This window comes from Macrotis lagotis, chromosome 1 (genome assembly GCF_037893015.1).
Source record: "Macrotis lagotis isolate mMagLag1 chromosome 1, bilby.v1.9.chrom.fasta, whole genome shotgun sequence".
In the NCBI taxonomy this organism is placed as follows: Eukaryota; Metazoa; Chordata; class Mammalia; order Peramelemorphia; family Peramelidae; genus Macrotis; species Macrotis lagotis.
The window spans coordinates 62,579,937-62,607,475 of NC_133658.1; the positions used below are offsets into that span (position 1 = coordinate 62,579,937).

Below are 27,539 nucleotides of genomic sequence, written 5' to 3' on the forward strand. Positions count from 1 at the left end.
TCATAGGAAAGAGTTAGGCAGAGTTCCATCTTTCCCTATTTTTCCAAAGAGTTCATATAGAATTGGAACCAGTTGTTCCTTAAATGTTTGGTAGAATTCACTTGTGAATCCATCAGGCCCTGAAGATTTTTTTTTTAGGGAGTTCAATGATGGCTTTTGAATTTCTTTTTCTGAGATAGGGTTGTTTAGGTATTTAATCTCTTCTTCATTTAACCTGGGCAACTTATATTTTTTAAATATTCATCCATTTCACTTAGATTATCAAATTTATTGGCATAGAGTTGGGCAAAATAATTTCGAATTATTACTTTAATTTCCTCCTCATTGGTGGTGAGTTCACCTTTTTCATTTATGATACTAGCAATTTGGTTTTCTTCTTTTTTTTAATTAAATTGACCAGAGGTTCTTCAATTTTATTGGGTTTTTTCATAATACCAACTTTTTGCTTTTATTTATTAATTCAATAGTTTTTTGCTTTCAATTTTATTAATTTCTCCTTTAATTTTTAGAATTTCTAATTTGGTATTTAATTGGGGATTTTTGATTTGTTCTTTCTCTAATCTTTTTAGTTGCATGTTTAGTTCATTGATTTCCTCTTTCTCCAATTTATTTATGTAAGCATTTAGAGCTATAATATATACCCTGAAAGTTGCTTTGAATGAATCCCCTAGGTTTGGGTATGTTGTTTCATCATTATCATTATCCAGGATAAAATGGTTAATTCTTTCTATAATTGGTTTTTTGGTCCACTCATTTTTTAAAATGAGGTTATTCAGTTTCCAATTTGTTCTGGGTCTATATCTCCTTGGCCTAGTATTGCATATGACTTTTATTGCATTGTGATCTGAGAACGATGTATTCACTATTTCTGCCTTTCTGCAGCTGATCATTAGGTTTTTATGTCATAGTACATCGTCAATTTTTGTATAAGTTCCATGTACTGCAGAGAAAAAGGTATATTCCTTTCTATCCCTGTTCAGTTTCCTCCATAAGTCTACCATATCTAATTTTTCTAACAATCTGTTTACCTCCTTAACTTCTTTCTTGTTTATTTTATGATTCGATTTATCTAGATCTGAGAGTGGGAGGTTTAGGTCACCACTAGTAGAGTTTTGCTGTCTATGTTGTCATGTATTTCTTTCAGCTTCTCCTCTAATAATTTGGGTGCTGACCCACTGGGTACATATATATTCAGTATTGAAATGACTTTATTGTCTATGGTACCTTTTAGGAGGATAAAGTTTCCTTCCTCATCTCTTTTAACGCTATCTATTTTTGCTGCTTCTTTGTCTGAGATAAGGATTGCTACCCCTGCTTTTTTTTTACTTCAGCTAAAGCAAAATATTTTGCTCCAACCTACAATTTAAGTTTTTAAATGAAATTCAGTTTTATTTTCTGGTCCAAATCCTCTCTCTCCCACCTCTTCTTCCCTCTCTGCACTCGCACTCCTCCTTCATTGAGAAACAGGAAAAACAAAACATATTGCAAACACAAATAGGCAAGCAAAACAAATTCCCACATTTTCCATGTCCAAAAAGAGTCCTCTAATACCACAAGCCTCAGTCTGCACTCTGAATCCCTCACCTCTCTATCTGGAGTGGGAAATAGCATGTTTCATTACTCTCACATAATTTAGATAGAATACTATGACTGGGGCCCAGAGAAATCATGACATGACCAAGGAAGAGCCAGGATTTTAACCTTGAAACCCTTGACTTCAAGATCAGCTAGCTCCCTTTCTGTGCTGCCTCAATACATGTTTCCATGTAGAGTGGCTAAGAATAGGCAAGGCTGTGACATTAGTCACAAAGAGCTATTCTTGTAGTTTGTAATGTAAAAGGCAGTTGTAATAAAGGCTGATCCAAGGACCCCTTTAATTCAGTGTGTTAAGTACTATGCACCATTCATTGTGCTAAGGACTGGGGCAGTTTTGGTTATTTTAGTTGTATCTGATTGTTCATGATCCCATTTAGGGATTTTCTTGACAGAAATCCTGGAGTGGTTTCCCATTTCATTTCCAGCTCATTTTACAGATGAGGAAACTGAGGCAAGCAAGGTCAAGTGATTTTCCCAGGGTCACACAGCTAGTTAGTGTCTGTGGTTGTATTTGTTTTTATTATTATTATTATTATTTAGGATTTTGCAAGGCAAATGGGGTTAAGTGGCTTGCCCAAGGCCACACAGCTAGGTAATTACTAAGTGTCTGAGCCCGGATTTGAACCCAGGTACTCCTGACTTCAGGGCCGGTGCTTTATCCACTGCACCACCTAGCCGCCCCCTATGGTTGTATTTGAACTGAGGAAGATTAGTCTTCCTGATTCCAATCCCTATCCAAGCTCTAACCACTGTGTCACTTAGGTGCCTAAGGACTGAACAAAGAAAAGGTGAAAACATGGTCTTTGTCTTTAAGGAGTTCACATTCTAATAGGGAAGAAAAAGTGCAAATAACTCTACAGATATCATATATATATATATATATATATATCCTTATTTCAACTTTGAGGTTCTGTGCAACTGTTTAGCCATTTTATTATCCTGTCTCTGACTTTCACCACACATTGCTGAATTGATGGCTAATTGTCATTATTATTATTGGTGTATCTGTCTCTCCATTTCTATAAACTGAAGTACCATAGAGGCTATTACTAGTAAGGTCACTATTGCATGGTGTTAGTAAATACCATTGTTAACTATGATGATACTGTAAGCAAATTTTCCTGAGGATACACAGTTCCCCAGTTGACTCTGAGAGAATATCCTGCCAGTCGATTGATGTCTTACTTTTAGATTCCAAAGGAGGTCAGAGAGAGTTTGGATTCTTTGTGCTTTAATAACATTCTATCAAACATTGAATTGGTACCTTCAAGTCTTTTTAAAGTTGCCTCCTAAAGTTCCTATAATAAGAAATAATAATATGATATGATATACGATATAATAAATATAATATATATGAAGTTAAATCAGCACATAGTATATTGTAAATATATATTTTGAGAGTAAGGCCCTTAGGGGTGGCTAGGTAGTGCAGTGGATTAGGGTTAGGGCACCGGCCCTGGAGTCAGGAGTACCTGGGTTCAAATCCGGTCTCAGGCACTTAATAATTACCTAGCTGTGTGTCCTTGTGCAAGCCACTTAACCCCATTTGCCTTGCAAAAAAAGAATAAGGCCCTTGAGGCAGGTACTGAGGGGAAGATGGACAATGAAATAAAAAAAGCAGTCCCTATTTCAAGGAATTTGCCATCTCATTGGAGAACAAACTGCATGAAAACTTAAGTAATAATATATAGTAGTATTGTTAATGTGATAATTTTTCTTAAATTGCCAATTTTTAAAAATCTTTGTTTTAAAGAATGAGTTAGTGAGAAAAGAGACAAAAATAAAAGTGACATCAAAACCAAAGAACAATAAAAATGAGATTTAAAGAATAGAAAAGATTTTGTTAAGTCCAGTACAAATTCTGTAAGTTCTTATCTCTTCTTGAGATGCAGGATGTTTTAAAGAAATCTAATTCTTGTTACTTTCGAGGTTCTTTATTCACAGAGGCCAAAGGAATGTTGAGGAGGCATATATACCTTTTATTGTACAGCCTTGGCAGCAGAAGGCTGGCAAGGTCAAGTCCACACATAAGTCTTATCTGTATAGGCCAAATTTACTTACCAGTTTCCCAACTTCCTAGTCCACTTGTCTCCCTTGTCTGGGGATGCACCAAATCCATCATTGACTGCTGTCCACTTTCTGTAAGCAGTGCAAGATCTGACCACCTCATCATACTACACTGCACAGCACTTTCTATCCCCTAACTTGGACAGTTAATAGGGGCAGAGAACAAAGTGGCATCATACAAAGTCTAAGACTTACATCAATTATAAACAAGTTGTGTAACTATGTACCCAGACTCCATGTAAAGATGTCTGGCTTGATTGTATAACCGTAATCTCCTAATATAGGCCTTTTCCTATCAGATCGGACCATTATGATTAAAGGAAATTCATATCCAAATTCTAGCCAAATGGTTTGTTTTACAGATGACCTAAGGTCATATGTGTTGATCAAATTTTATAAACAGTGATTACCTAGATTTAGTCTTTTACAATTCCTAGAACTCTGAGAATTGAATTTGCAGAATATTCTGAAGATGACACTTCTGCCCTACAAACTAATAATGCCTTTATTCTGGATGATATTTGTAGTAGAAGAGTAAGTAGAGTCACAAGGCAGTGATACTTCCATACAAGGTCCTGTGCTGGGTTGGGAGCATGAGAAGAGGACAGACAAAGGACTGTGGGGTGATATAACTAAGGGAAGTTGGGACAGTTTCATCGTGGAGATGGCATCTGAGCTAAGACCTGAAGGTGTGCTCGCTCGCTCTCTCTCTCTCTCTCTCTCTCTCTCTCTCTCTCTCTCTCTCTCTCTCTGTCTCTCTCTGTCTCTCTCTCTCTCTCTCTCTCTCTCTCTCTCTCTCTCTCTCTCTCACACACACACACACACACACACACACACACACACACACACACACACACACACAAAATGAGGACAGAAGGAGCTGCAAACATCACAATGTGGAGTTGGAAGTTTGTTCTGTATGTCATAGGGAGCCACTGCACCCAGTGACTAAAGGGATCAATGATACAAATTAAACTGATTCTCCAAATTAGCACCAGGATTAAGAATTAGAGCATCTGTATTTGAAGAACAACTCTGCTGCTTAGGATGGTCTTGAGCAAGTCACTTCCTTTGTGAGCCTCAATTTCCTTGTGTAAAAAGGGGGGATTTAACTAGATGACAGAGTCTGTGATTCTTTCTACCTTTAAATCTTAGGAATGACAGTACTGAACTACACAAAATAGTTTATTGGCATAGCTCATTTTATTTCATGCTTCTTAAATGAAACTCCCACCCAATTCATAGCCCAAGAGCTTCCCCATTCTTCTGGCTGCTTTTTAGGTGACTATGGCTAGGCCCAGCTTAGTCCCAGGCCCTGTTTGAGAATTCCCCGATGTTCTTTGGCCAATTGCCTCCTGTTCTTGGCATGTAAGAATTCTGCAATTTTTACCCATTTATATAAACAGGAAGTTGGGGGGGAAAGAACAAAGACATCTGGAAGCCTGTGAAGTAGTTATATATAAAGATTTTTTTTTCCTCCTTCAAAAAGTCCTTTCTAAAGGAAGCTAAATGTGCTAAAAACCAATCTCAGAATGTGCTCTGTACCTCAGGGACCCAGCCACTCACACAAGTTCACTCTAGTCTGTGCCTGTTGTTGTTAGTACTGCTTTCAGTTTGTCCTGATGGATCTCTGTCCAGAGAGCCCAGTGAATCCTTTTTAAAATTTCCTTCATAACCTGGTCATAGCAGGGTGAGGTCAATGCTATTATAATCCCCATTTTGTAGAAGAGAACCCAGGCCCACCTGGGATTTGACCTCAGGTCTTCCTGACTGTATTTCTATATAAAGGAGAAACATTTGTAAATGCACCAAGTGACCCATCTCCATGACATCTGAAGGATAAGAGAATGATACAGTATTGGGAAAAGTCTAGAATCTCGTTAATGCCCCCAGATGGGAACTGAGAATCTTAGTAACTGTTGACCTGCTCTCCTCTCTGTACAAAGACTTCCTGAGAGTCATCTCTGTAAGAATGGAGAATGCCTCACAGCCGACTGAAAACTGTGGAGAATGTGATCGCCCCATTCTGCTTAGAGTTTGCTGGTAACTAAAGTGTCCCTCTTAAAGACTCCTCTATAACTCAGTACCTTCCACCCATAGGCCAAGATCCTTTAGGAGTACTTGGAAAATGTCATTTCAGAGATAATTCTACATAAAAAACACCAGGCATGATAGCTGGCCACTATGCTTAAGTGTTCAGGGTACAAAGAAAAGCAAAAGCAGGGCTCTGCCCTCCCAAGAGTTTCTTTCCTTTTTTTTTTTTTTTTTTAGTGTTATTTTATTTTTTCAATTACTTGCAAAGATAGTTTGTAGCAGTTTTGAGTTTTATGTTTTTCTACCTCCTTTCTCTTCCCTCCTCCCCATGCCAGTGAACAATCTGACATATAGGTTGTACATGTACAAGCGTGCGTAACGTATTTCCATATTAGTCATATTGTGAAAGAGGAATCAGAACCAAGGGGCAAAGAATCATGAGAAAGAGAAAAAACAAAAAGAAGTCTTAAAAGGAACATATAGTGTGGTTTGTTCTGCATTCAGACTCCATAGTTGTTTCTCTGTATGTGAATGGCTTGTCCATAACAGGTCTCTCAGGGATGGATGTCCTTGGTCTCTGAACTGCTGAGAGGAGCTGCATGCATCCTAGTTGATCATCTCACAGTATTTTGCTGTTGGTGTGTATAGTGTTAGGAGCTATCGTGTCGATAGTGACATACATAGTGGCTCTAGATTAGATGAAAGGCATTCTCAATAGGGTGGCACTAGCAGCTGGGGGCCTGTAGGAGAACGATTTGAGCTGAGCTTTTAAGGAAGCTTTGAAGTTGGCTGGAGATGGAGGTGAGGGACTTTGTTTTCTGGCACAGGGGACTGCTATTGCAAGGACACAGAGAAGCTAGTCTATTAGAAGCCTTGCTCATAAGCCAAGGATTGTAGGGTGTGTGAAAGACTGGAAAGGGAAGAAGCATCTAGGTGAAGAAAAGCTTCAAATACCAAATAGAGGGATTTCTATTGGATTCTGTATATCACAGGGACTCAGGGAGCTGGGGGGGTGGGGGGGGTGGGGAGGTGGGGAGGGTGGTTCCCCATTGTGATAGAAGAACCAGATCCCAGAACTCAGAAGGATCTATCCTCTATCTCCTCTATGGAGAGTGAGGTCCTTCACCTACTTCTCTTTGTGAATGATGTGTGGATTGCCTTAAATCCCAAGACTTTGTAGCTATTTAGAACAGCTCTGTCATCACTGAAAAAGAGTTTAGTTCATCTGGACACAAAGGAATGACTGAATGAAGAGATTCCATTGCACATATTTCACCCATGCATTTTGCACAGGTGTCCTATAGAACTTCTTCAACAGTGTGTGTATACACATGGCACAAACAAGACATGTAGTAGGGCCTATTTATAAAGGTGGAAAGTAGACTATATTTCTTTTAGGAAATTATAAAACACTTTTACTGAACCTGTTTTCCATAATAGCTAAGGCCTACCTTTTTCATGACAGACAACTTTCCAATGTTGCTTTATGGCAACTAAGAAAACCATTGCTTCCCAAAAAAGTAGCTGTGTGGGGTGGCTAGGTGGCGCAGTGGATAAAGCACTGGCCCTAGAGTCAGGAGTACCAGAGTTCAAATCCAGTCTCAGACACTTAATAATTACCTAGCTGTGTGGCCTTGGGCAAGCCACTTCACCCCATTTGCCTTGTAAAAACCTAAAAAAAAAAGTAGCTGTGTATCATTCTGAGGAATTGGAAAGGCTAATGATGGCTGAGAGTAGGCTGCAACATAGGACCAATAAATTCAAAGTAAAACGGGAGTAAAGAGTGTCATGAAAGCATAGTATGACAAAAAAGATGGGAGTCAAGAAGGAAAGCAGACAGGTCGGGGCCAGATTGCTTCTCTGGTATCCTTCTGATGTTAGGATAAAGGAAGTCCTCCAGTATGTTGGTGCATCCCCAGGGGGCAAACTTTTAGGAGGATATGAATAATAGTGGCATAAGATGGGGTGGCTAGGTGGCACATTGGATAGAGCACCAGCCCTGGAGTCAGGAGGACCTGAATTCAAATCCGACCTCAGACAATAATTACCTAGCTGTGTGGCCTTGGGCAAGCAACTTAACCCCATTGCCTTGTAAAAACCTAAAAAGAAAGTGGCATAGGATGGGCAGGATGGCATGAGTTTTAATCTACATCATTAAAAGGTGTCCAGAATGGATGAGACCATATAGACCTGTTTGAGAGAGTAAATGAGATCAGTGGTCTGTGTATCTTCCCCCACTCACTTTCCATCTGGGTTGTTGTTATGAAAGTACTTAGTAAACCTTAAAACTCTATAAAAATATAGTTTGTTATTATTCAAGGTGGGAGTCATCCTCATAAAATTGGATCCTCCTCTTCCAGCTCACACCCAGTAGTACACTGCTAGTTAGTTGCAGATTCATGATAATGGTTTTCAAGAGTAAAATATCTATTTTGCATTTACAAGTGTATCGTATCACAACTTAATTTCTGTTATGAATTCAATGAACCCTTTTCCTTTCCATATCAAGCCCCAGAACTGTCTCATTTCTACAGGTGTTTCATGGGTGGGGAAACAGCTACATCCAGTATTGTATTTGATTTCATCAGGTTCCTGAGGCAAGGTGATTCCATCATGGCGTGGTGGAAAGAGCAATGGATTTAGAGTTAGGAACTTAGTTTAAATCTTGGCTGTCACTTTTGGAAAAGTAGCTTAACCTTGCTCTCTAGGGGCTCTTACATGGGAGACCACAAGTTGAGGTGACTCTTCTCTAAAATCTGGCTTCTTGAGCTCCATTATCTGCTTCTTTCATCATACTTTAGGTCTTTGATTTGACTTTACTTTCTCTTTACTTCTTTTTTCTCTCTTTCTGTCTTTTACTCTTTCCTCAACTAGTGATATTGAACCTGAGGTCTACATTATTCTAATCTACATTAGAGTGAAATTGTGTTTGCTCTGTGTGGAACTCCTTTTAGAAAATCAGATGAAAAACTTCCTTGTACTGAAGTGACCCACAGATGAAGCAGGGCCCTGGAATAAGAAAAAAAGAAAGAGTCCCTTGCTTTTGGTTTAGACATTTTCCATATAAATGATTTTTGATCTCTAAGCCCTGACAGATTTTACTTCATGTCCTGTTGGATGGGGTATGAAAAAGCAGGTGAAAAATACCCAGAAATGGAAGCTGAGCTGTAACAGGGAAGGATTTGGGGGCTGCAAGGCCCTAAATAAGCAAAATTAAGTAAATTAATAAATGAAAATCCAGTCTGTCACATGGATGGCTATATTTCCCTGATCCTTTGCATCTTTCTGCGTGGCAAAAGTAGGTGGGAAAAAATCTGGGAAATGCTTGAGGATATTTTAGCCTTTCCTAAAATCTAAAGAAATAGCATTCACAAGTCAGCCACCAAAGTGATTTTTCTTAAAATTCAGGTCCATCACATTTTCCCCCACTCGATAAACTCTAGTGGCTTCCTTTCAAGACCAAATACAAAATACTCAGTTTGGCATTCAGAACTCTTTGTAACCTAGCCCCCATCTACTTTTCTACTCATTTTATACCTTAGCCCTGACATGCCCTCTTCAATCCAATGCCAAAGGCCTCCTTCTTCCTTCCTTCTTTCTAGCATACCACTTAACATTGGATATTTCCCAAGGTTTTGTCTTGGTCTTCCTCCCCCAATATTCTGTCTTGGTAAAGTCATCAGTTCACTTGGGCTTAACTCTGCTCTTTATGATCCCAGACTCCAGATGTGTATAGCTACCCACCCCTTTTCTCTTTCCAGAATTTCAGTTTTGCATTAACAATTGCCCCTGGAACTCTACATGTCTAAAACTAAAATTATTTTCGCTCCTAAACTCTCCCAAACTCTGCTTTTAAATGTCCCTCTTTATGTCAAAGGAGCCATCATCATTCCAGTGTTTCGTGCTTAAAATCTTAGCATCATTCTCAGTCTCTTACTCTATTTAAGCTCCTCAGCACATTTTTGTTTTTGTTGCTCAGTTGTGTTCAAACCTTTATGACCCCATGGATCAATGCATTCTTCTGTGCTCCACTAATTCCCAAAGTCTGTCCAGGTATGTCCTATTCATTGCTTCCATGACACTATCTATCCATTTCATCCTCTGCCTTCAGGCTTTCTTGACATTAGCACCTTTTCTAGTGAGTCTCCTTGTGAGTGGTCAAAGTATTTCAGCTTTAATATTTGTCCCTCCAGTAAAATAGCCTGCATTAATCCATTAACGTTCTGACTGATTTGATCTTGTTGTCAAAAGTCTTCTTCAGTACAATTTGAAAGCATCAAAAAGACGCTTCTCTCAGCTTCCCTTATAGTTCAACTTTTACAGTGTCAGTTACTCCTGGAAAAACCATAGCTTTGATTCTAAGACCCTTTGTTGGAAAGAGATATTTCTGCTTTTTAGTGTTTTTACTTTTATGGCTGCCGTTATTACCGGAAGTTATCTTTGAGCCCAAAATTATAAAATCTGACTTAGTGATTGGGACCAGTAGCCATTATATTATAGTTTTTTAATGTTAAAGCTTCAAGCCAGCTTTTACATTCTCCCCTTTCACCGTCATCAAGAGACTTTTTTAATTCTTCACTTTCTGCCATTATAGTGGTACTGTGAACATACTGAGATTGTTGATATTTCTCCTGGTAACCTTAATTCCAGCTTTTGCAAACTGATATATATGAAGCAGGCTATATACAGGATAAATAGGAAATAATTAAGAAAGAAGACTTGAGTGAAGAGAGATTGGAGAAGACTTTTTTTTTTTTAGGTTTTTGCAAGGCAAATGGGGTTAAGTGGCTTGCCCAAAGCCACACAGCTTGGTAATTATTAAATGTCTGAGACCAGATTTGAACCCAGGTACTCCTGACTCCAGGGCCGGTGCTTTATCCACTGCGCCACCTAGCTACCCCGAGAAGACTTATTAAAAAATGAAATTTTAGGGCAGCTTGGTGGTGCAGTGGATAGAGCACCAGCCCTGGAGTCAGGAGTACCTGAGTTCAAATCCGACCTCAGACACTTAATAATTACCTAGCTGTGTGGCCTTGGGCAAGCCACTTAACCTCATTGCCTGGTAAAAAACCTAAAAAAAAAATGAAATTTTAGTTGGTACTTAAAGGAAGGCAGTAGGCAAGCTTGAGGAGAGAGAGCATTCCAGACATGACAAATGTCCTTGTCAAGGGGACCACCTCTTTGACAGAGACTAGGAGAAAGGAGGAGAGAATGAAGGGTGACATCAAGAGGTTTTGAGATGAAGAGGGAATTCTGATCTAATAGCCTTGATTTTTTTTTTCAATAAAGAGGTGAAGTCTTCAGCTGATATATAGATTGATGAAGGGAAATTTGGGGGAACTTAAGAAGGAGAGAAAAGGTTTAGTATAGTTTCTGTGAGAAGTGATATAAGGAATGAGAAAGGAATACAAAAAATATTGCCTTGACGCAGTGAGGATTCTGTTGATGATGGATACCGTGAATCTGTAATGTATCCAGTTGGCTAGTGAATAGGACAGACTGGGCAAGGGACTTAAGAACAAATGACAGTCTAGATTGGAAGAGCTAACTGTTGACTGAGGTTGAACAATGTAAAGGAAGTGAAATCACAGGGTGGGGGGGAGTCTCCAATTTAATGATAATCTCCATTCTAATGATAATTCCAGAAATAGAGGTTTGCATGAAGGCAAAGAACAGATATAGGAGATTTGAAGCCTAGGGACAGGCTGGATGATAAAAGTTATGATCAAAGGAATGTCAAGAGTTTTCTGTTAGAGAAATGGAATGGTTATGGATAATGGTGAGATGTAGTGTGTGCTCATTCTTTGTGTACTGAGATAGATATGAAGGTGGTCATAAGGTTTAGGAGACATCCACAATGAGGAGTCCTGGGATATTAGAAAAGGGAGGAATGTCATTGAGAAAGGGCAGAGAAAGCTACTTCAGCTCTCATAATTTTAATTGGGTAGAAAATAGTCATTGAAAGGACTTCAAAAGAAAAAAGTATATGGCATGAAGAAGGTAAAGGGAAAGACTGGCAGTAATAGTGGGGGAGCAGGAAACATTCCAACTACTCTAGGACCAGTGGGATGGGGCTACATTCCCATAGGTAAATCAATATACAGATCCCCTTCTCACTGTATAATATGAAGTGCTTCTATAATCTAAGAAATTATATTTTCCAAATAAAATACTGTGCTCAGGGGCAGCTAGGTGGCACAGTAGATAGAGCACCAGCCCTGGAGTCAGGAGGACCTGAATTCAAATATGACCTCAGACACTTAATAGTTACCTAGCTGTGTGGCCTTGGGCAAGTCACTTAACCCCATTGCCTTGCCCCCCCCCCAAAAAAAATAACTGTGCTCAGAGTTGTTTTTTGTTAACAGGAGAAAACAATTGCAGCTTCTCCATGTAATTTTCCTTTTGTGAATTAAGATGACTTTTTATTATCATCATTAGCCTACTGAGCAGTAGAAGACTTTAAACCTATATTTCAGGTTTGAAATCCAAATGTTGACAAACCCATTTACGTGAGATAAAGAATAGAGAGTTCCAAACATCTTAGATTGCCAGGCAAACTAGCTTTTACCACATGATACTATCTAAAATGAAGCAGGCATAAAGGTTGAAGGAAATTGTATACACTCCTCTTTTGATAGGTAGAAAAGAATAAGGGATGAGGAGGAATGCTGTCTATTGACTAATAGATGGGCAGGGGACAAAAAAGGGACATGACTGTCTTTGATCAGCAGAGGCAAGGGCAGAAATGAAATTATTTTAGACTGGAAACAATGACATCAACTGTCATAAGGTAACAAATTCTTTCTCTTCTAATAAAGGAGCCTGTTTAAAAAGAAAAGTATCTCAAAGAAGAGAAATGCCATTCACCAGGTTTTTACAAGTAAAAATATTCCAGAAGAATCATAGCTCTTACAGAAAGCCATCCTGGAGAGCAATTTGGAACTATACCAAAGAGCAATAAGACTATGCATATTCTTTGATCAGTAATACCACTGCTGACTCTGTATTCCAAAGAGATCATGAGAAAGGGGAAAAGACCCACATGTACAAAAATATTTATAGCAGTTCTTTTTGTAATGGCAAAGTAGACCCTGAGGGGATGCCCATCAATTGAGGAATGGCTGAACAAATTGTAGTATATGAATGTGGTGGATTACTATTGTTCTAGAAGAAATGATGAGTGTCTGGACTACAGAAAAGCCTGGAAAGACTTACATGAACTGATGATGAGTGAAGTGAGCAGAACCAGTACACATTAACAGCAACATTATGTGATGATCAGCTATGATAGATAGCTCTCCTTAGCAGTTCAATAATCAAGAACAGTTCTAAATAATTTGTGATGGAAAATGCCATCCACATTCAGAGAAAGAACTATGGAGTCTGAATGCAGACCAAAGAATACTATTTTCCAAATTTTTTTAAAAAAAATTTATTTAAGGCAAAGGGGTTGAGTGACTTGCCCAAGGTCACAGCTAGGCAATTATTAAATGTCTGAGTCTGAATTTGAACTTGGGTCTTCCTGACTCCAGGGCTGGTACTCTATTCACTGTGCCACCTAGCTGCCCATATTTTCCATTTTAAAAATTTGTTTTAAGCTTTGTTTTTTTCCTCCCTTTCATATTTTCCTCCCTTTTATTGCTTCTTCTTTCACAACATAACTAATATGGAAATAGGTTTAACTAGTTATACATGTGTGACTTATATTAGACTACTTGCTGTCAAGGGGTAGGGGAAGGAAAGGGAGGAAGGATGAAAAACATGGAACTCAAAATCTTACAAAAAATGAAGGTTGGAAACTATCTTTGTATGTAGTTGGAAAAATAAATAAATTTTTCAAAAAAAAGGCTGAAAACAAAAAAATAAGAAAATAAGATTGAAGTAGTAGAGTCAAAAGTTCAAAATTGTGACCTTTATATGCCACCTAGTCAACACTTCCCCTCTTTTGCTAATGAATGAGGAAACAGGTCTAGCAAGGTAAAGCAGTTTCCAGGACCACAGAGAACCTGGATTTGGACCCTGCTGATGTTGCAGAAATTCTTCTGTCTTTATGAAATCTTTCCCTTCCTCCACAGCAGCAGTCAAGGAAGTTTCCTGCCCCAGAGTCTGAAAGAGGGGAGTCCTGTTCCACTGGTTATCATTGTGTACGTGTACATGTGTGCTTTATTTGACCTCGGAAGGAGCTGCAGATGACTGCTGGAGCACCCAAGAGTATTGAATAAATTTTAATGAACAGGCAGATTCACAAATAAGCAATCTGTGAAGAATGAGGATATATGTTTCTTTCTCTCTCTCTCTCTCTCTCTCTCTCTCTCTCTCTCTCTCTCTCTCTATATATATATATATATATATATATATATATATATATATATATATATATATAAAATGCAGTGTAATTGAAGGGGCCTGAAAGGGTTCTTGTTCAAGTGGCACTTTGAGCTCTTGGCTTTTTAGATAGAGGAATTCTGCCGCAGTTGTTGCCTTCTTTGGATTTAATGATCCCCTTCAGATAGTGCTTCTACATGATTACTTCTGTAACTTGTGGGCTTGGCTCTTGGTTTTTCATTTTTTTTTTAAGGCCACGATACAACCTTTATTACCTTTATTCTTTGATATTCAGACTTTTATAGTAAAACTTATCTCAGACCCGATAAGTTACATGAAACCCTGCTGCATCACTCCCTGGATATAATCTACAATATTTTATCCTTCGAAGTCTGTAGACTTCCTTATCAGAAAGTTTCCCACACACCTCTAGCTCCATAGATGTTTAGGTCAGGATTCACTGGTGAGACAACAAATCCATTTAATGAGCAAGAAGAATATATGCATATCTCTAGTGGCCAAGGTCACCAAAAATATGTGTAATTCACTCTCAGGAGCTGACCCTTGACAGAAATCCCCTTCTTAGGCATGTTGAAGCTTCAGAGGGTGTTTTAGGACATCTACACATCTACATTTTGTCCCAGAGAAAAAAGTCATTTGAGTCAAATGGGAATAATACACAATATCAATAAAAATGTGAAGATACCCAGAAGCATGCTCACTAATAGATTCATAAAATGAAAAGGATGAAACCTATTAAGAAAATTAAACAAATTATCAATATCTGAGTCCATTTCCATTCTAGGTGCCAATGCAATATCATTAACAATTTTATGCAATTGATTCACATCCTTAGTGATAGAATCATTATACCATATTCCATTCAAATAACTTTTTATATTATCCCATGGAATAAGTGGAGTATTATATTTTAAAGGAGTAACACAAATAGCAGAGAGTCTATAATGACATTGCAATTGTCCCCTATTTTCATTACATTGGTTTGCAATGCATTAATCAAATGATAAAGATCTTCATTAATTCTCTCCTGAGAGGGATTTGCATGAACTGATGCTGGGCAAGATGAGCAGAAGCAGAAAAAAATTTGTACATTCTAACAGCAACATCGGAGTGATGATCAACCTTGATGCACTTGCTCATTCCATCAATGCAGCAATCAGGGACAATTTGGGACTGTCTGTGATGGAGAATACCATCTGTATCCAGAGAAAGAACAAGTCCCATGACCTCTTTAAATGTGTTCCCTATAGCCTTCCAGCTTCGATATTCCCCTGGGCCTTGGAGGTGGAGGATTAGACCAAGTCTGTTTCCTGCCCTCTGGAAGTTCACAACCCTTATAGACATCCTCCCAAGGACTAATTAAAACCAACTGAGGGGAAGACTTCATGAAAAGCTTGGAAGGGGGAAGAAAAGGAAGATAAGTATATTAAAGAGAGGGACTAGGGTCAGCTAGGTGGTGCAGTGGATAAAGCACTCCATTTTTCTTAATTTTTAATGTAACTTTAGGGAAGAGATCAAAATTTTGAAGGATTTTTAATGGGGATTTTTAGTTCATTGCTATTAAGAATACCCTTTTTACAATGTAAAGTATAGTAATAATCTGCCATTTGACCAGAGTACCAATGCAACAACAGATACTAGAGTAATGTTCTGATGCCCCTCTGCCATCTGGACTCGGTGGGAAAAAGTAATCAAAATGTATGGTGCTCATAATGGAGGAACAGTTAAAAAGCTGCCCAGTACAATGACATATCTAGTTTGGGTCATGCTCCCAATAGGAGCTCCTTAAAGGATCAAAACCGTGTTCTCCAGATGTCCAGGAGAATTGCTTACAGTGTGAGGGTTTGAACTTTGGGTTAAGAGTTCAGGAACCTGCATTCTAAGGCCTGGTTCAACTGCCAATTGACTTTGTAACTTTGAGCGAGTTTCCCCAAAGGTCAGTTGCAGTATCAGTTAAAATGAAGTAAAATCTCCTTTCTTTGCAGAGGTGACAAAGTGATCTCAGTTGCATATTACACACAAGGTTGGTCTCTTGGTCCAATTGCTTTTTTCCTCTTCTGTAATCATTGTTCAAGAAATGGCTCAATGGGTAAAGGATATATTCAGAAATAAAGGTGATAGAAAACAAAAATAGCAAAATTTTAAAAGCAGAATTTTAAATGGTTATGTTAGAGCTAAGGCTTAGCCAAAGGACTGGAAATGTTTAGGCTAGAAAAGAATATGTTTCTATTTTCTTCAAATATGAAGGTCAGGGCGGCTAGGTGGTGTAGTGGATAAAGCACCGGCCCTGGAGTCAGGAGTACCTGGGTTCAAATCCGGTCTCAGACACTTAATAATTACCTAGCTGTGTGGCCTTGGGCAAGCCACTTAACCCCATTTGCCTTGCAAAAACCTCAAAAAAAAAAAAAACAACAACTATATATTCTGGTGATCACCCTTTCATACTGGCATTTGACTCTCTTAATTAAAAGTGCAGATCTAGAACCAGAATGTTAACCTATTATCCAATCACTAAGAATTCCAGAATTCCTTTTTTGGAAAGTACTCTGGAGGTTATCTAGCCCAACTTAAACATGAAGTGCCAACAAATAACCCAAGCAACCTTGATGACATTCGATGGTCCTGGGATCCCTTTCCTTCACACTCTAAGTTCCAATTGTGAAGAACTTCTTCCCAACAATAAATCTAAATCTGCTTTAATGTCACATCTCTGCTTTTTTTCTCTGGAAACAAGAAGAACAAATCTGATTCTTTATAAGACTGACCTTCAGAAAGTATGACCTTCATATTTGTTTATTTATTTATTTTTAGTTTATGGAATATATATAGTTTTTAGAATATATAGTTTAAAAAAATACACCAAAATTTGGAATTATAGAGAATGGAAATTATTCCTTGAAAAATTTTACTTCCACACAAATCTGAAAATCTCAAAGCTGAAATGGACTCCTCCCACGTAAAACTTAACATCAGCTCAGTCCTGTTCCCCTCCAACCCCCCCCCCACACCCACACATATACCCACACCCACCACCAACAGTCATTCATTTGAGGCTGTCTTTCCTTGGGACAGGAGCTTGAAAACCTTTTCCTGTTACTGTTCTCTTGTCAGAATCTCCATCTGCCAGTTGCAGCCCTTTCCTTTGGAGGATTAGTGGCCTTTCCTGCCTGCTGCACACTGCTGAATGATAAATGGGTTAAGACTCATGCCGGTTTCTATCTTTACTAACAGGCAGTTAGTTCATTTTTATTTGGTTTGAAATCAGTGGGCATTCAGGTTACTCTTCCTCTAGAATGAGCCTGAGCCCAGTTTGCTAACTGGAGATCTGAACTGTTTCTCAGTCCAAGGTAGAGCCTCCCCACTCCTGCCCACCAAGCTCTTGGCAGTGTCCTTTGCTTGGTACTTGGCTAGAGCTTAATCAGTTCTTGTTGAACAACACCTTCATGTTCCAATTTAATCTGAACTATTGCCACTTAAAACCTCCTTGCCACTGCCCTTTTCTCTTTTGAGATGTAGAGTTAGAAAGTTTTCACCATGGCCTATGTAATATCTTAGCCAACCCACCAGGATGGAGGTATCAGAAATACTGTCTTCTGTCTTACTTCAAAGCAGTCACTGCAAGAGGCTGTAGACATCATTCAACTAGTTACCTGCTTTTATCACCAGACTTACCTCTTAAGAGGCTGATGTTCAGAAATGTTCAGATGTTCAGAAAATCAAATCTACCTTCAAGCCGTTAAGATTTGCCACCACTGAGAATATTCAAAAGACTATGCCCTGCTGTCTGCAATGGAGAATTCCATCTGTATCCAGATAAAGAACCGAGGAGTTTGAACAAAGTTCAAGCACTATTCTCTTCAATTTAGGAAAAAAAACAGATACCTTATTGTCTGATCTTGTTATCTCTTATACTTTTTGTTTCTTCCTTAAGGATATGATTTCTCTCTCACTACACTCAATTTGGATCAAGGTACAACATGGAAACAAAGTAAAGACTGACAAATTGCTTTCTGTGTGGGGAGGGAAGATTGGGGGGGAAATTGTAAAACTCAAATAAAATATTTAATTAAAAAAAATCCCTGCAAAAAAAAAGACTATGCCCTGGGTTCTGAAGAACTTCCCAAGGAAGTTCCAATGATCTTCCAACAAAAATGTTTTTAATGATGGGGGTGGGGGCAACTTAAAGAGAATTCCCTCTTGGAGCAGCAGGCCAATTCTTGTGCTTTGGAGGCTTCTTCTAATAGTGCACTTCTGCACCTCTGGGGAATTCCTTATAGTCGGCAGCTTACATTTCTAGAATACTTTCTGATTTGCAAAAATCTTTCATCACAAGATCCCCAGAGGTATGTATTGCAAGTTTTGATATTTCCATTTTAGAGATAAGGAAATTAAGACCTTGAGACATTGATTTGCTTGTAGTCATAGAGTATCTGAGGGCAGCATTTGAAATAAGGTCTTCCTGACTCCAACTCAAAGTTAATATTTACTGTGCCATTCTGCCTCATTACCTTAATATCTTCATTACTTTACAAGAAATAGAAAGTCCACATATTGAAGCAGAAAATACACTATTATATCCTTATTAAATACATCCCTAACAAGTAGCCATTTGGAATTTGCTTGAAGATCTCCAGTGATGGGAAACTTTTAATACCTACCGAGATAGCCCATTTCACTGTTATTCAGGACTTGGGAAGGGTTTATCTAATCTTGAACTGAATCCTGCAACTTCCACGAACCCTGACTCTTTATTATCTCTATCTTTCATGAATGTAGCTAATTCCATCCAAAACGGCCCTACCCAAATGCTATAGTGGGAAGGATATTGCAGGCTGATGATTTAATGGGGTTTTGTTATTACTAGAGTCATCAAGATATGGCAGCTTAAAAGTAATGTCAGCTTAGTCTATTTTAAGAGAAGAATAATGAGGCAATAGTTTAACCATACCTTACTCTGTATTTTAGGAGAAATATTGATAAACTGAAGATTGGCTAGACAGTTGGTCAGCCAGGGTGGAGAAGGGACCTACAGATCATTCCATTTGAGGAATGCTTGAATGAACTCAGCCCAAAAAAGAGAAGGGGGAGATGAAACTTTCTTCAAGAAGATAGTCCTTTGAATGAGAAACTAGCTTTGTCTTTCTTGAACCTCAAAGGTAGAACTTCATTGAGGTAGATTGTAGGCTTGAAATGTGGGGGGGGGGGGGATTGCAGAATAATAAAGTGGGAGTGGAGGCCCAAGTAGCTCACCAGTGGAGGCTTTTTATTTTTTTTTAATTAAAGATTTTATTTATTTTGAGTTTTGCAATTTTCCCCCCATCTTACTTCCCTCCCCCCACCCCCCCCCCAGAAAGCAATTTGTCAATCTCTACATTGTTTCTATGCTGTACATTGATCCAAATTGAGTGTGATGAGAGAGAAATCATATCCTTAAGGAAGAAACATAAAGTGTAAGAGAACAAGATCAGACAATAAGATATCAGTTTTTTTTTCCCAAACTAAAGGGAATAGTCTTTGAACTTTGTACAAACTCCACAGTTCTTTATCTGGATACAGATGGTATTCTCCATCGCAGACAGCCACAGATTGTCCCTGATTGTTGCACTGATGGAATGAACGAGTCCATCAAGGTTGATCATCACCCCCATGTTGCTCTTAGGGTGTACAGTGTTTTTCTGGTTCTGCTCATCTTACTCAGCTTCACTTCATGCATATCCCTCCAGGCTTCCCTGAATTCCATCCCTCCTGGTTTCTAATAGAACAATAGTGTTCCATGACATACATATACCACAGTTTGCTAAGCCATTCCCCAATTGAAGGACATTTACTTGATTTCCAATTCTTTGCCACCACGAACAGAACTGCTATGCAGCAGAGGCTTTTTAAATAGAAATGGGAAAGTGTATAGCCTGTTTTTAGAGACCTGACTATAAATACTTCAGATCACTTGGAAATCACTGTGTTTCATCTGGAGTGTTAGAATGATCAAGCTATGAAACAATGGTGAAAAGTCATGGAATTGTTACAGCGTGTAATCAGCACTATGCTTTGGAAACTCACAGTGGAGGCACAGAATATACTCAGAAGTAAATAATCAGGCTTTGGCCTTTTGTCTGTCCAGCCCTTTTTCTCTTAAAATTTAAAGACAAGCCACTAACATACCTAGCTCCTCTTAAGGAATTCATTATTTTAGGCATATCTTTATTTGTAGATTGTAATATCCATTAGAGCATGGTGCTTCTGTAGGATTCAGTTATTATCAGCTGTAAAAAGTAATAACTTTCTAAAATGAGTTTTAGGAGGTGGGTGACAATATGGCACCATGAAAAAAAATTTATATATTCTGTCTATATCTTGTAGGTCCCTGTTTATAAACATGCTGTCTGCCCAAGTAGAATGTAAGATATAAGTTCCTTGCAGGCAAGCTCCTTGCCTTTTTTTTTAAATCCCTTAAGTAAGTGGTTGATCCTCTGACACATGATAACCCTTTAATATGGAGCTTTTAATTTTCATGAGCCTTAGGTGCCCCTAGTTGTAGTCTTGGGAACTGGTAAACAAATTTGTGTCATATTCATAATATCCTTTAACAAATTTTAAACTTTGTTCAAATATCCTCTGGGATACCCACATAATGTGTATACCATAGGCCGTTAATAATGCTTGTTTCCTTCCTCAGGGTTTCTTTCATATTAAAATTTTGACCATTCTGTTTACTCCTGATGTTTCTAGTTTAATTTGGTGAACCTTTATTCAGTGCCTACCATGCACCTTATGGTTATAAATAGAAAAACAAAACAATCATTATTCTCAAGGAGCTAAAATTGTGCTGGATTTTTTACAACATATTGTAGGTAAGTGCAAAGTAATTAAAAGTTGGGAAGATGGAAGGAAGACTTCCTTGAGGAGGAAATAGCTGAGAGATTCTTAGAGGCAGATGTGAGGAAGGAGTGAATTACAGTGAGGGGGAAAGGCTGTGGAGATGAAGGGAAACAGGCACTGGTCTGTCAGTTTGTAAACAGCAGGAGTATACTTTGGCTGGAAGGTAGGTGGGGGAAGGACAGACCTTCTGCAGTTCAAGCTGGATTAGCTGAATGCCTAAATCTCTTCCCATTCTTCAGTTTCATAATTCTGTGAGTAATGTGAAGTACGTCTGAAAAGGTGGGTTGTGCCCAGATTGTGGAGGGCCTCAAGTGCCAGGCTGAGGAACTTCTGCTTTATCAGAAAGGCAATAGAGTGTCCTGGAAGGCTTGGGGGCTGAGAGGTGAAGTAGGCAGACCTGGGTTTCATTTAGAAAAATTGAGTATCTCTGGGGAGAGGGGCTTAGAAGCAGGGAGACAACCCCTCGTAAAGGATGTGTATTTGAGAATCAGAGGACCAGAACTTGGGTAGTAAGTGTAAATACAGAAGGGATGAATGTGAGGTAAAATTAGGCATTCTTGTGGGAAGAAGATGACTGAGTTCCATTTTTAACATGCTCAGTTTTAGATTCTAATGCCATATACAGGTGGCAATGTTCATTCGTAAGTTGACTGGAGTTCAGCAGAAAGATAAGAGCTAGATAAATAAATTGGTTATCTGTATAAAGGTGGGATTTGAATCTGGGAGCTGATAATTTAGAGTATACGGAGGTTAGAGAACATATAGAGAAAAAGACACCAAGCATAAAGCCTTGAGGGACACCCCCCCCCATGGGTAATAGGACATGAATGATAAACCAGAAAAAGAAACCGAAAAGGATTAACCTCAAAGGTTACACACAAAAGCTATTGGGGAAATAGATGGTCAATAGTATCAAAAGTTCTTAGATGTCAAGAAGAGACTAAGAAAAGACCATTGGGATATAACAGTTAAGAAATTATTAGTTCAGTGGTTTTTTGGTTACTAATGAAACTTAGAAGTAGATAAACCATTAGTTAATTTGATTTTTTAAAAAAAGGATAAAACCAAATTTACCAGTATCAAAAATGAAAAAGTGAATATACCACCGATGAAGATGAAATTAAAGCAGTTATCATGAATTATTTTGCCCACTTGTATGCCAATAAAATAAGCAATCTAAATGAAATGGGTGAATATTTATAAAAATATAAATTGCCCAAATTAACATGAGAAATTAAAATACTTAAATATTGTTATATTAGAAAAAAATAAACAAGCCATAAATGAGTTCCCTAAGAAAAAGTTCCTAGGACCAGATGGATTTACAAATAATTTCACCAAACATTTAGGGAACAATTAATTCCTCCCCAAAAGTAGGTAAATGAAGAATCCTTCCAAATTCCTTTTCTGGTTCTGATAACCAAATTAGAGAACAAAAACAGAGAAAGAAAACTGTAGGTCAATTTCTCAAAAATTTTAAATAGAAATACTAGCAAGGAGATTACAACAGTAATGATCACAAAGATGAGTTCACTATGACCAAGTGGGACTTATGCCAGGATTGCAGGGCTAGTTCAATATTGGATCAAGAACAAAAAAATAAAATCAGGAAAATTATATGATTATCTCAGTAGATAAATTCTACAAACTCTGGAATGCAAAGAAATGAATGAAGCCTTTCATAAAATGATAAATTTAATAAATTTCTTAAAATATCATTCTAAGGGGACAGCTAGGTGGCGCTGGAGTCAGGAGTACCTGAGTTCAAATCCAGCCTCAGACACTTAATAATCACCTAGCTGTGTTGCCTTGGGCAAGCCACTTAACCCCATTGCCTTGCCAAAAAAACAAACAAAAGAAAATATCTTTCTAAAACCGGGAGAGTAAGATCAGGAATGAAGGAAAGATGTCCATTATTATCAATATTATACAATATTATATTAGATATTTTTTCTCTTATGTTTTCTTCCATTTAGATCTCTGATTCTTCTTTTACCACATGTTCATTATCAATTTACGTTTAGCCTGGTTAGAAACATAGAAAGCAATCTGATATAAGCTCTGTCAGGGGAGAGGGGAAGGAAGGAGAAAAATTGTAAAACTCAAAACCTTGCAAAAAAATGATTGGTAATATTGTATTAGATGTCCTAACTATAGAAATAAGAGAAGAAAAAGAAATTGAAGGAATAAAAACAGTCAATGAGGAAACAAAGCTATCACTCTTTGCAGATGAAATGATATATATTTAGAGAACCCTAAAAAAATCAGTTGAAACAGTAGTTGAAACAGCAACTTGAACAACGTTGTAAGATAAAATAAATCTACATAAATCATGAGAATTTCTGTATATTACTAACAAAATCCAGCAAGAAGAAATAGAGAAATTCTATTTAAAATAACTGCCAGACAAACCCAGGGATTATACAATCAAAATTATAAAACACTTTTCACGTAAATAAAGACAGAGCTAAATAACATCAAAATTCATTTAGAAGAACAAAAATTCAAAAAATCAAGGGAATCGGGGCTGGGGGGGAGTGAAGGAAGTCAGCCTAACAGCAACAGATTTCAAACTATATTGCAAGATGGTAAGTATCCAAACCACCTAATATTGGTTAAGAATAGAATGATGGATCAATAGAATAGATAACGTACACAATACTCCATAGTAAATGACCAGAGTAATCCAGTATTTGATAAACCCAAAGATTCAAGCTTTGGGGATAAGAACTCATCATTTGACAAAACTAGCTTCACAAAGATAAAGTCAAAATGAGTACATTATTATAAAAGGTAATATCATAAGCAACTTAGGGGAGCGTGGAAAATTTTAGATCTAGCTAAGTTACATCAATGGGTAAGGGAAGAGTTTATGACCAAGAAAGAAGGAGGTAGAGAGAGAGGATCACAGGAAGTAAAATGACTAATTTTGATTACATGAAATTATAAAGTTTCTGCACAAACAAAACCAAGGCATTCAAAATTAAAAAGAAAGCAGGAAATTGGGTCAGGGAGGCAGTGGGGGTGGGGAGAAGTGGGGTGGGGAAGGACAGTTTGCAGCAAGTTTCTCTGGTTTAGGCCTCATTTCTCAACTATTTAGGGGAGTCAGATTTATAAAAATAAGATCCATTCCTCAATTGATAAATAGTCAAAGGATATGAACAGGCAATTTTCAGAAGAAATCTAAGCTCATCAATAATCACATGAAAAAGTGCTCTAAATCACTATTGATGTTATTTCTGTTCAGTTATGTCTGACTCTTCGTGACTTCATTTGGGGTTTTCTTGGGACAGATACTGGTGTGGTTGGCCATTTCCTTATCCAACTCATTTTACAGATGAGAAAACTGAGGCAAACCGGGCTAAGGGATTTGCTGGGGTTCACAGAGCTAGTGTCAGAGGCCAGATTTAAACTCTTTCCTGACTTTATGCCCCTATCCACTGTACCACATAGCTTCTCCCAATTAGCTGCACTATTGATTAGAGAAATGCAATGAGTCACCAACTCATACCTATCAGATTGGCTAATGTGATTGAAAAGGAAAATGATCAGCATTAGAATAGATGAGGAAAAATAGGGTTGCTAATGTACTGTTGGTAGAATTTTGGAGAACAATTTAGAACTATCCCAAAAGGCTATAAAAATGTCTATACCCTTTGAACCAGCTTTACCACTACCAGGGCCATATCTCAAGGCAATCAAAGAAAAGGAAAAATGACCTACATATACAAAAATATTTGTAGCATTTCTTCTTGTAATGGCAAAGAATTGGAAGTTGAGATTTCCATCATTTGGAGAATGACTGATTAGTTGTGGTATATGATTGTGATGGAATACTAGTATGCAGTAAAAAAAATGAAAGGATGGCATCAGAAAAAATTGGGAAATAGAACCATTGTTTTTCACAGAGGAAATCAGAATTGTTTTCCTGGTAGTTCCCAAATTATCAATTCAGTTTTCCTGTTCTGTCTTGTCCTCAGGTATTGGAAAGAATGTAATTTGTGAAAAAGCAGCCACCTCATTGGATGCCTTCAAGATGGTGACAGCAGCGCGCTACTACCCCAAACTCATGAGTCTTGTGGGTAATGTCCTTCGATTCCTGCCTGCCTTTATTCGGATGAAGCAGTTAATTGAAGAACATTACATTGGCACTGTGATGATCTGTGATGTGCGTGTGTACTGGGGTAGCCTTCTTAACCAAAAGTACAACTGGATCTGTGATGAGCACATGGGGGGAGGTGGTCTGCACACGATGGGTACCTATATTGTGGACCTCTTAACCCACCTGACAGGAAGAAAGGCTGAGAAGGTCCACGGTTTTCTGAAGACATTTGTGAAACAGAACGCTGAGATCAGTGGAATCCGGCATGTCACCAGTGATGACTTCTGCTTTTTCCAGATGCTCATGAACGGAGGTGTTTGTAGTACAGTGACTCTCAACTTCAACATGCCGGGCTCCTTTGTGCACGAGGTTATGATTGTGGGCTCTGCTGGTCGTCTCATAGCCCGAGGATCTGACCTCTATGGCCAGAAGAGCACTGCACCCCAGGAGGAACAGCTGCTGATCGACTCTCTGACAGTCAATGCAGGGCTGCTTGAAAAGGGATTTAAAGACATTCCGTTGTTGTACCTGAAAGGCATGGTGTACATGGTGCAGGCTCTGCGCCAGTCCTTCCAGGAACAGGATGATCATCGCACCTGGGACTCCAAGCCGGTCTCCATGGCAGCCTCATTTGAGGATGGGCTGTACATGCAGAGTGTGGTGGATGCCATCAAGAAGTCCAGCAGGTCTGGGGAGTGGGAGACCGTGGAAGTCCTGACTGAGGAGCCAGACGCCAACCAGAACCTTTGTGAGGCCCTGCAAAGAAATAACGTATGAGTCCACTGCTGGCCATTGGGGATGACGGTCTAGGGGAGGGCATATCCTGGGCTCCAGCCTTCTTTGTGGAAGACATGGGTTTGTATTTAATAAGTCAGCTTGTCATATGTTTGGGTAAAAACCTGAGGTAGCAAGGGGGAAAGGCCGTGTGATTTCTCCTCAGACTCATGGGGGGGGGGGGGGGTTAGGGTTTTCATTGCTGTTGGATCAAATTGGTAGCAAAACTTGAATTTCCCTTTGCACTAGCAGAAAAAGACAGAGCTGTCACCTGTGACATCATGGGTGTGAAAAGTTAGACCTGCTTATTCCCACCTTTTAATAGGATGGGAAAGCATGCACTGAAGAGCCGGGTCTGCTACCCTAGCCTCCTGGGAAATTAGACTTCTAGATCTGGATAGAATTGATAACCCAGTCCCTCTTCTCATCCCCTTCCTGGGCAAGGGCACCTCCCTCAGGGCATTGGGGGGCTCCCCTCTTGCTCCTATTCCCTGACCTTTCTTAATTTGTTCACAGAGGGGCAGGATGCAGAGAAAGGACCCTCCTCTCTGTTGATTTATAGGCTCAGGTCTTCTAACTGGAAGATAAGATGGGGAATATGGGACCACCTTCCCACCACTACCTTCCCACAGCACTACTATGGTGGAAGAGAAGGGGAAAAGTAAGTCCCTGTTCTAAAGAACTCTCTTAGAGGTAACTATAGCAGATGTTTGGTGAGTATTTCAACCATGAAAACAAAGAGAAGAAAGAGAAGATTAAAACACCTGAAAGAATCTTAAATAAATTAATCAGAAGATATTATATATTCTGAATTTTTATAGAGTGAGAAGGGGAAGAAATTTGGTGGAAATTTTAAAGACGTTTAAGGAGACTGAAGTTTTCGTTTCCTTTTGGGCTCTGCAGTGGCTGGCCCTCAGTGATTTCCATGAAACAGGCATAGAGCTAACTGATTTTTGGAGAAATGAATCATTTGGACAATTGACCCATACATCTGGGCCCCTTTTCCTGCCTCTGACCCTCTAGCTCCCATCCTGACCTCTCACCAGCCCCTCCCCACCATGGGGCCCATCTTTTGTGTTTCCTAAAGGGCTGGCTTCTCAGGGAAAAACAAAACAAAACATACATAAATGTGGATGGTGCTTATGGCTTCCTGAGGTCATGTTGAGTTTCAGGAAGACCAGGTCATTTGGGGGCTTCTCAGGAAACTCTGAGTTGAGGAGACAGAGGAAGAGTGAGGATGCTACAAAAATGCGCATGCAGCCCATGGGATAAGGAAGGAGCACCAGCAGAAGGGAGGTGGGGTCATGGGAAGCTCCCTGGGGCTAGGGATAGGGTTACTATGACACCTGGGACAGGTGTGTGTGATGCACACTGTATCCTGTAATACACAGAAGGTCACCTCGCTTTTATTAAATTTGTGTATGTGAGGATGCTTTAGTATGTGTTCTTTCCAGCCCTCTCATGTTCACATAAAGCACTGATTTCAGCATAATGGTTTCATGAAATGACCATTTGGGAAAAACAAAAAGGCTTCATCCTACTTATTTGTATGAAGTTTTTCTTTCTCAATGAAGAGGCCCCCTGGTCTTGACAGCTAAGATCTCTAAGCTTTAAAATTAGGTGGCCTTTGGAGGCAGCTTTGCCCTGGAATCAGGAGGACCTGAGTTCAAATGGGGCCTCAGACCATTGACACTAGCTGTGTGGCTCTGGGTGATTCATTTAACCTCAATTGCCTTGCAAA

At 38.9% G+C, this 27,539-nt stretch overlaps 1 protein-coding gene across 5 annotated transcripts in view; it reads left to right on the forward strand.

The window, feature by feature from the left end:
- Positions 1-26,599, forward strand: part of GFOD2 (Gfo/Idh/MocA-like oxidoreductase domain containing 2) — a 79,826-nt gene extending 53,227 nt beyond the window's left edge. For 3 of the 5 annotated variants that reach the window (XM_074202243.1, XM_074202250.1, XM_074202256.1), the window contains 2 exons: positions 24,903-25,795; positions 26,315-26,599. In XM_074202243.1, coding sequence (XP_074058344.1) covers positions 24,903-25,795; positions 26,315-26,353 — 932 coding nt within the window. In that variant the 3' untranslated portion in view covers positions 26,354-26,599. Of the gene's footprint in view, positions 1-24,902; positions 25,880-26,314 lie in introns of all 5 variants that reach the window. The other 2 variants (XR_012471726.1, XM_074202260.1) reach the window with 2 other exon arrangements.
- Positions 26,600-27,539: the final 940 nt, after the last annotated feature.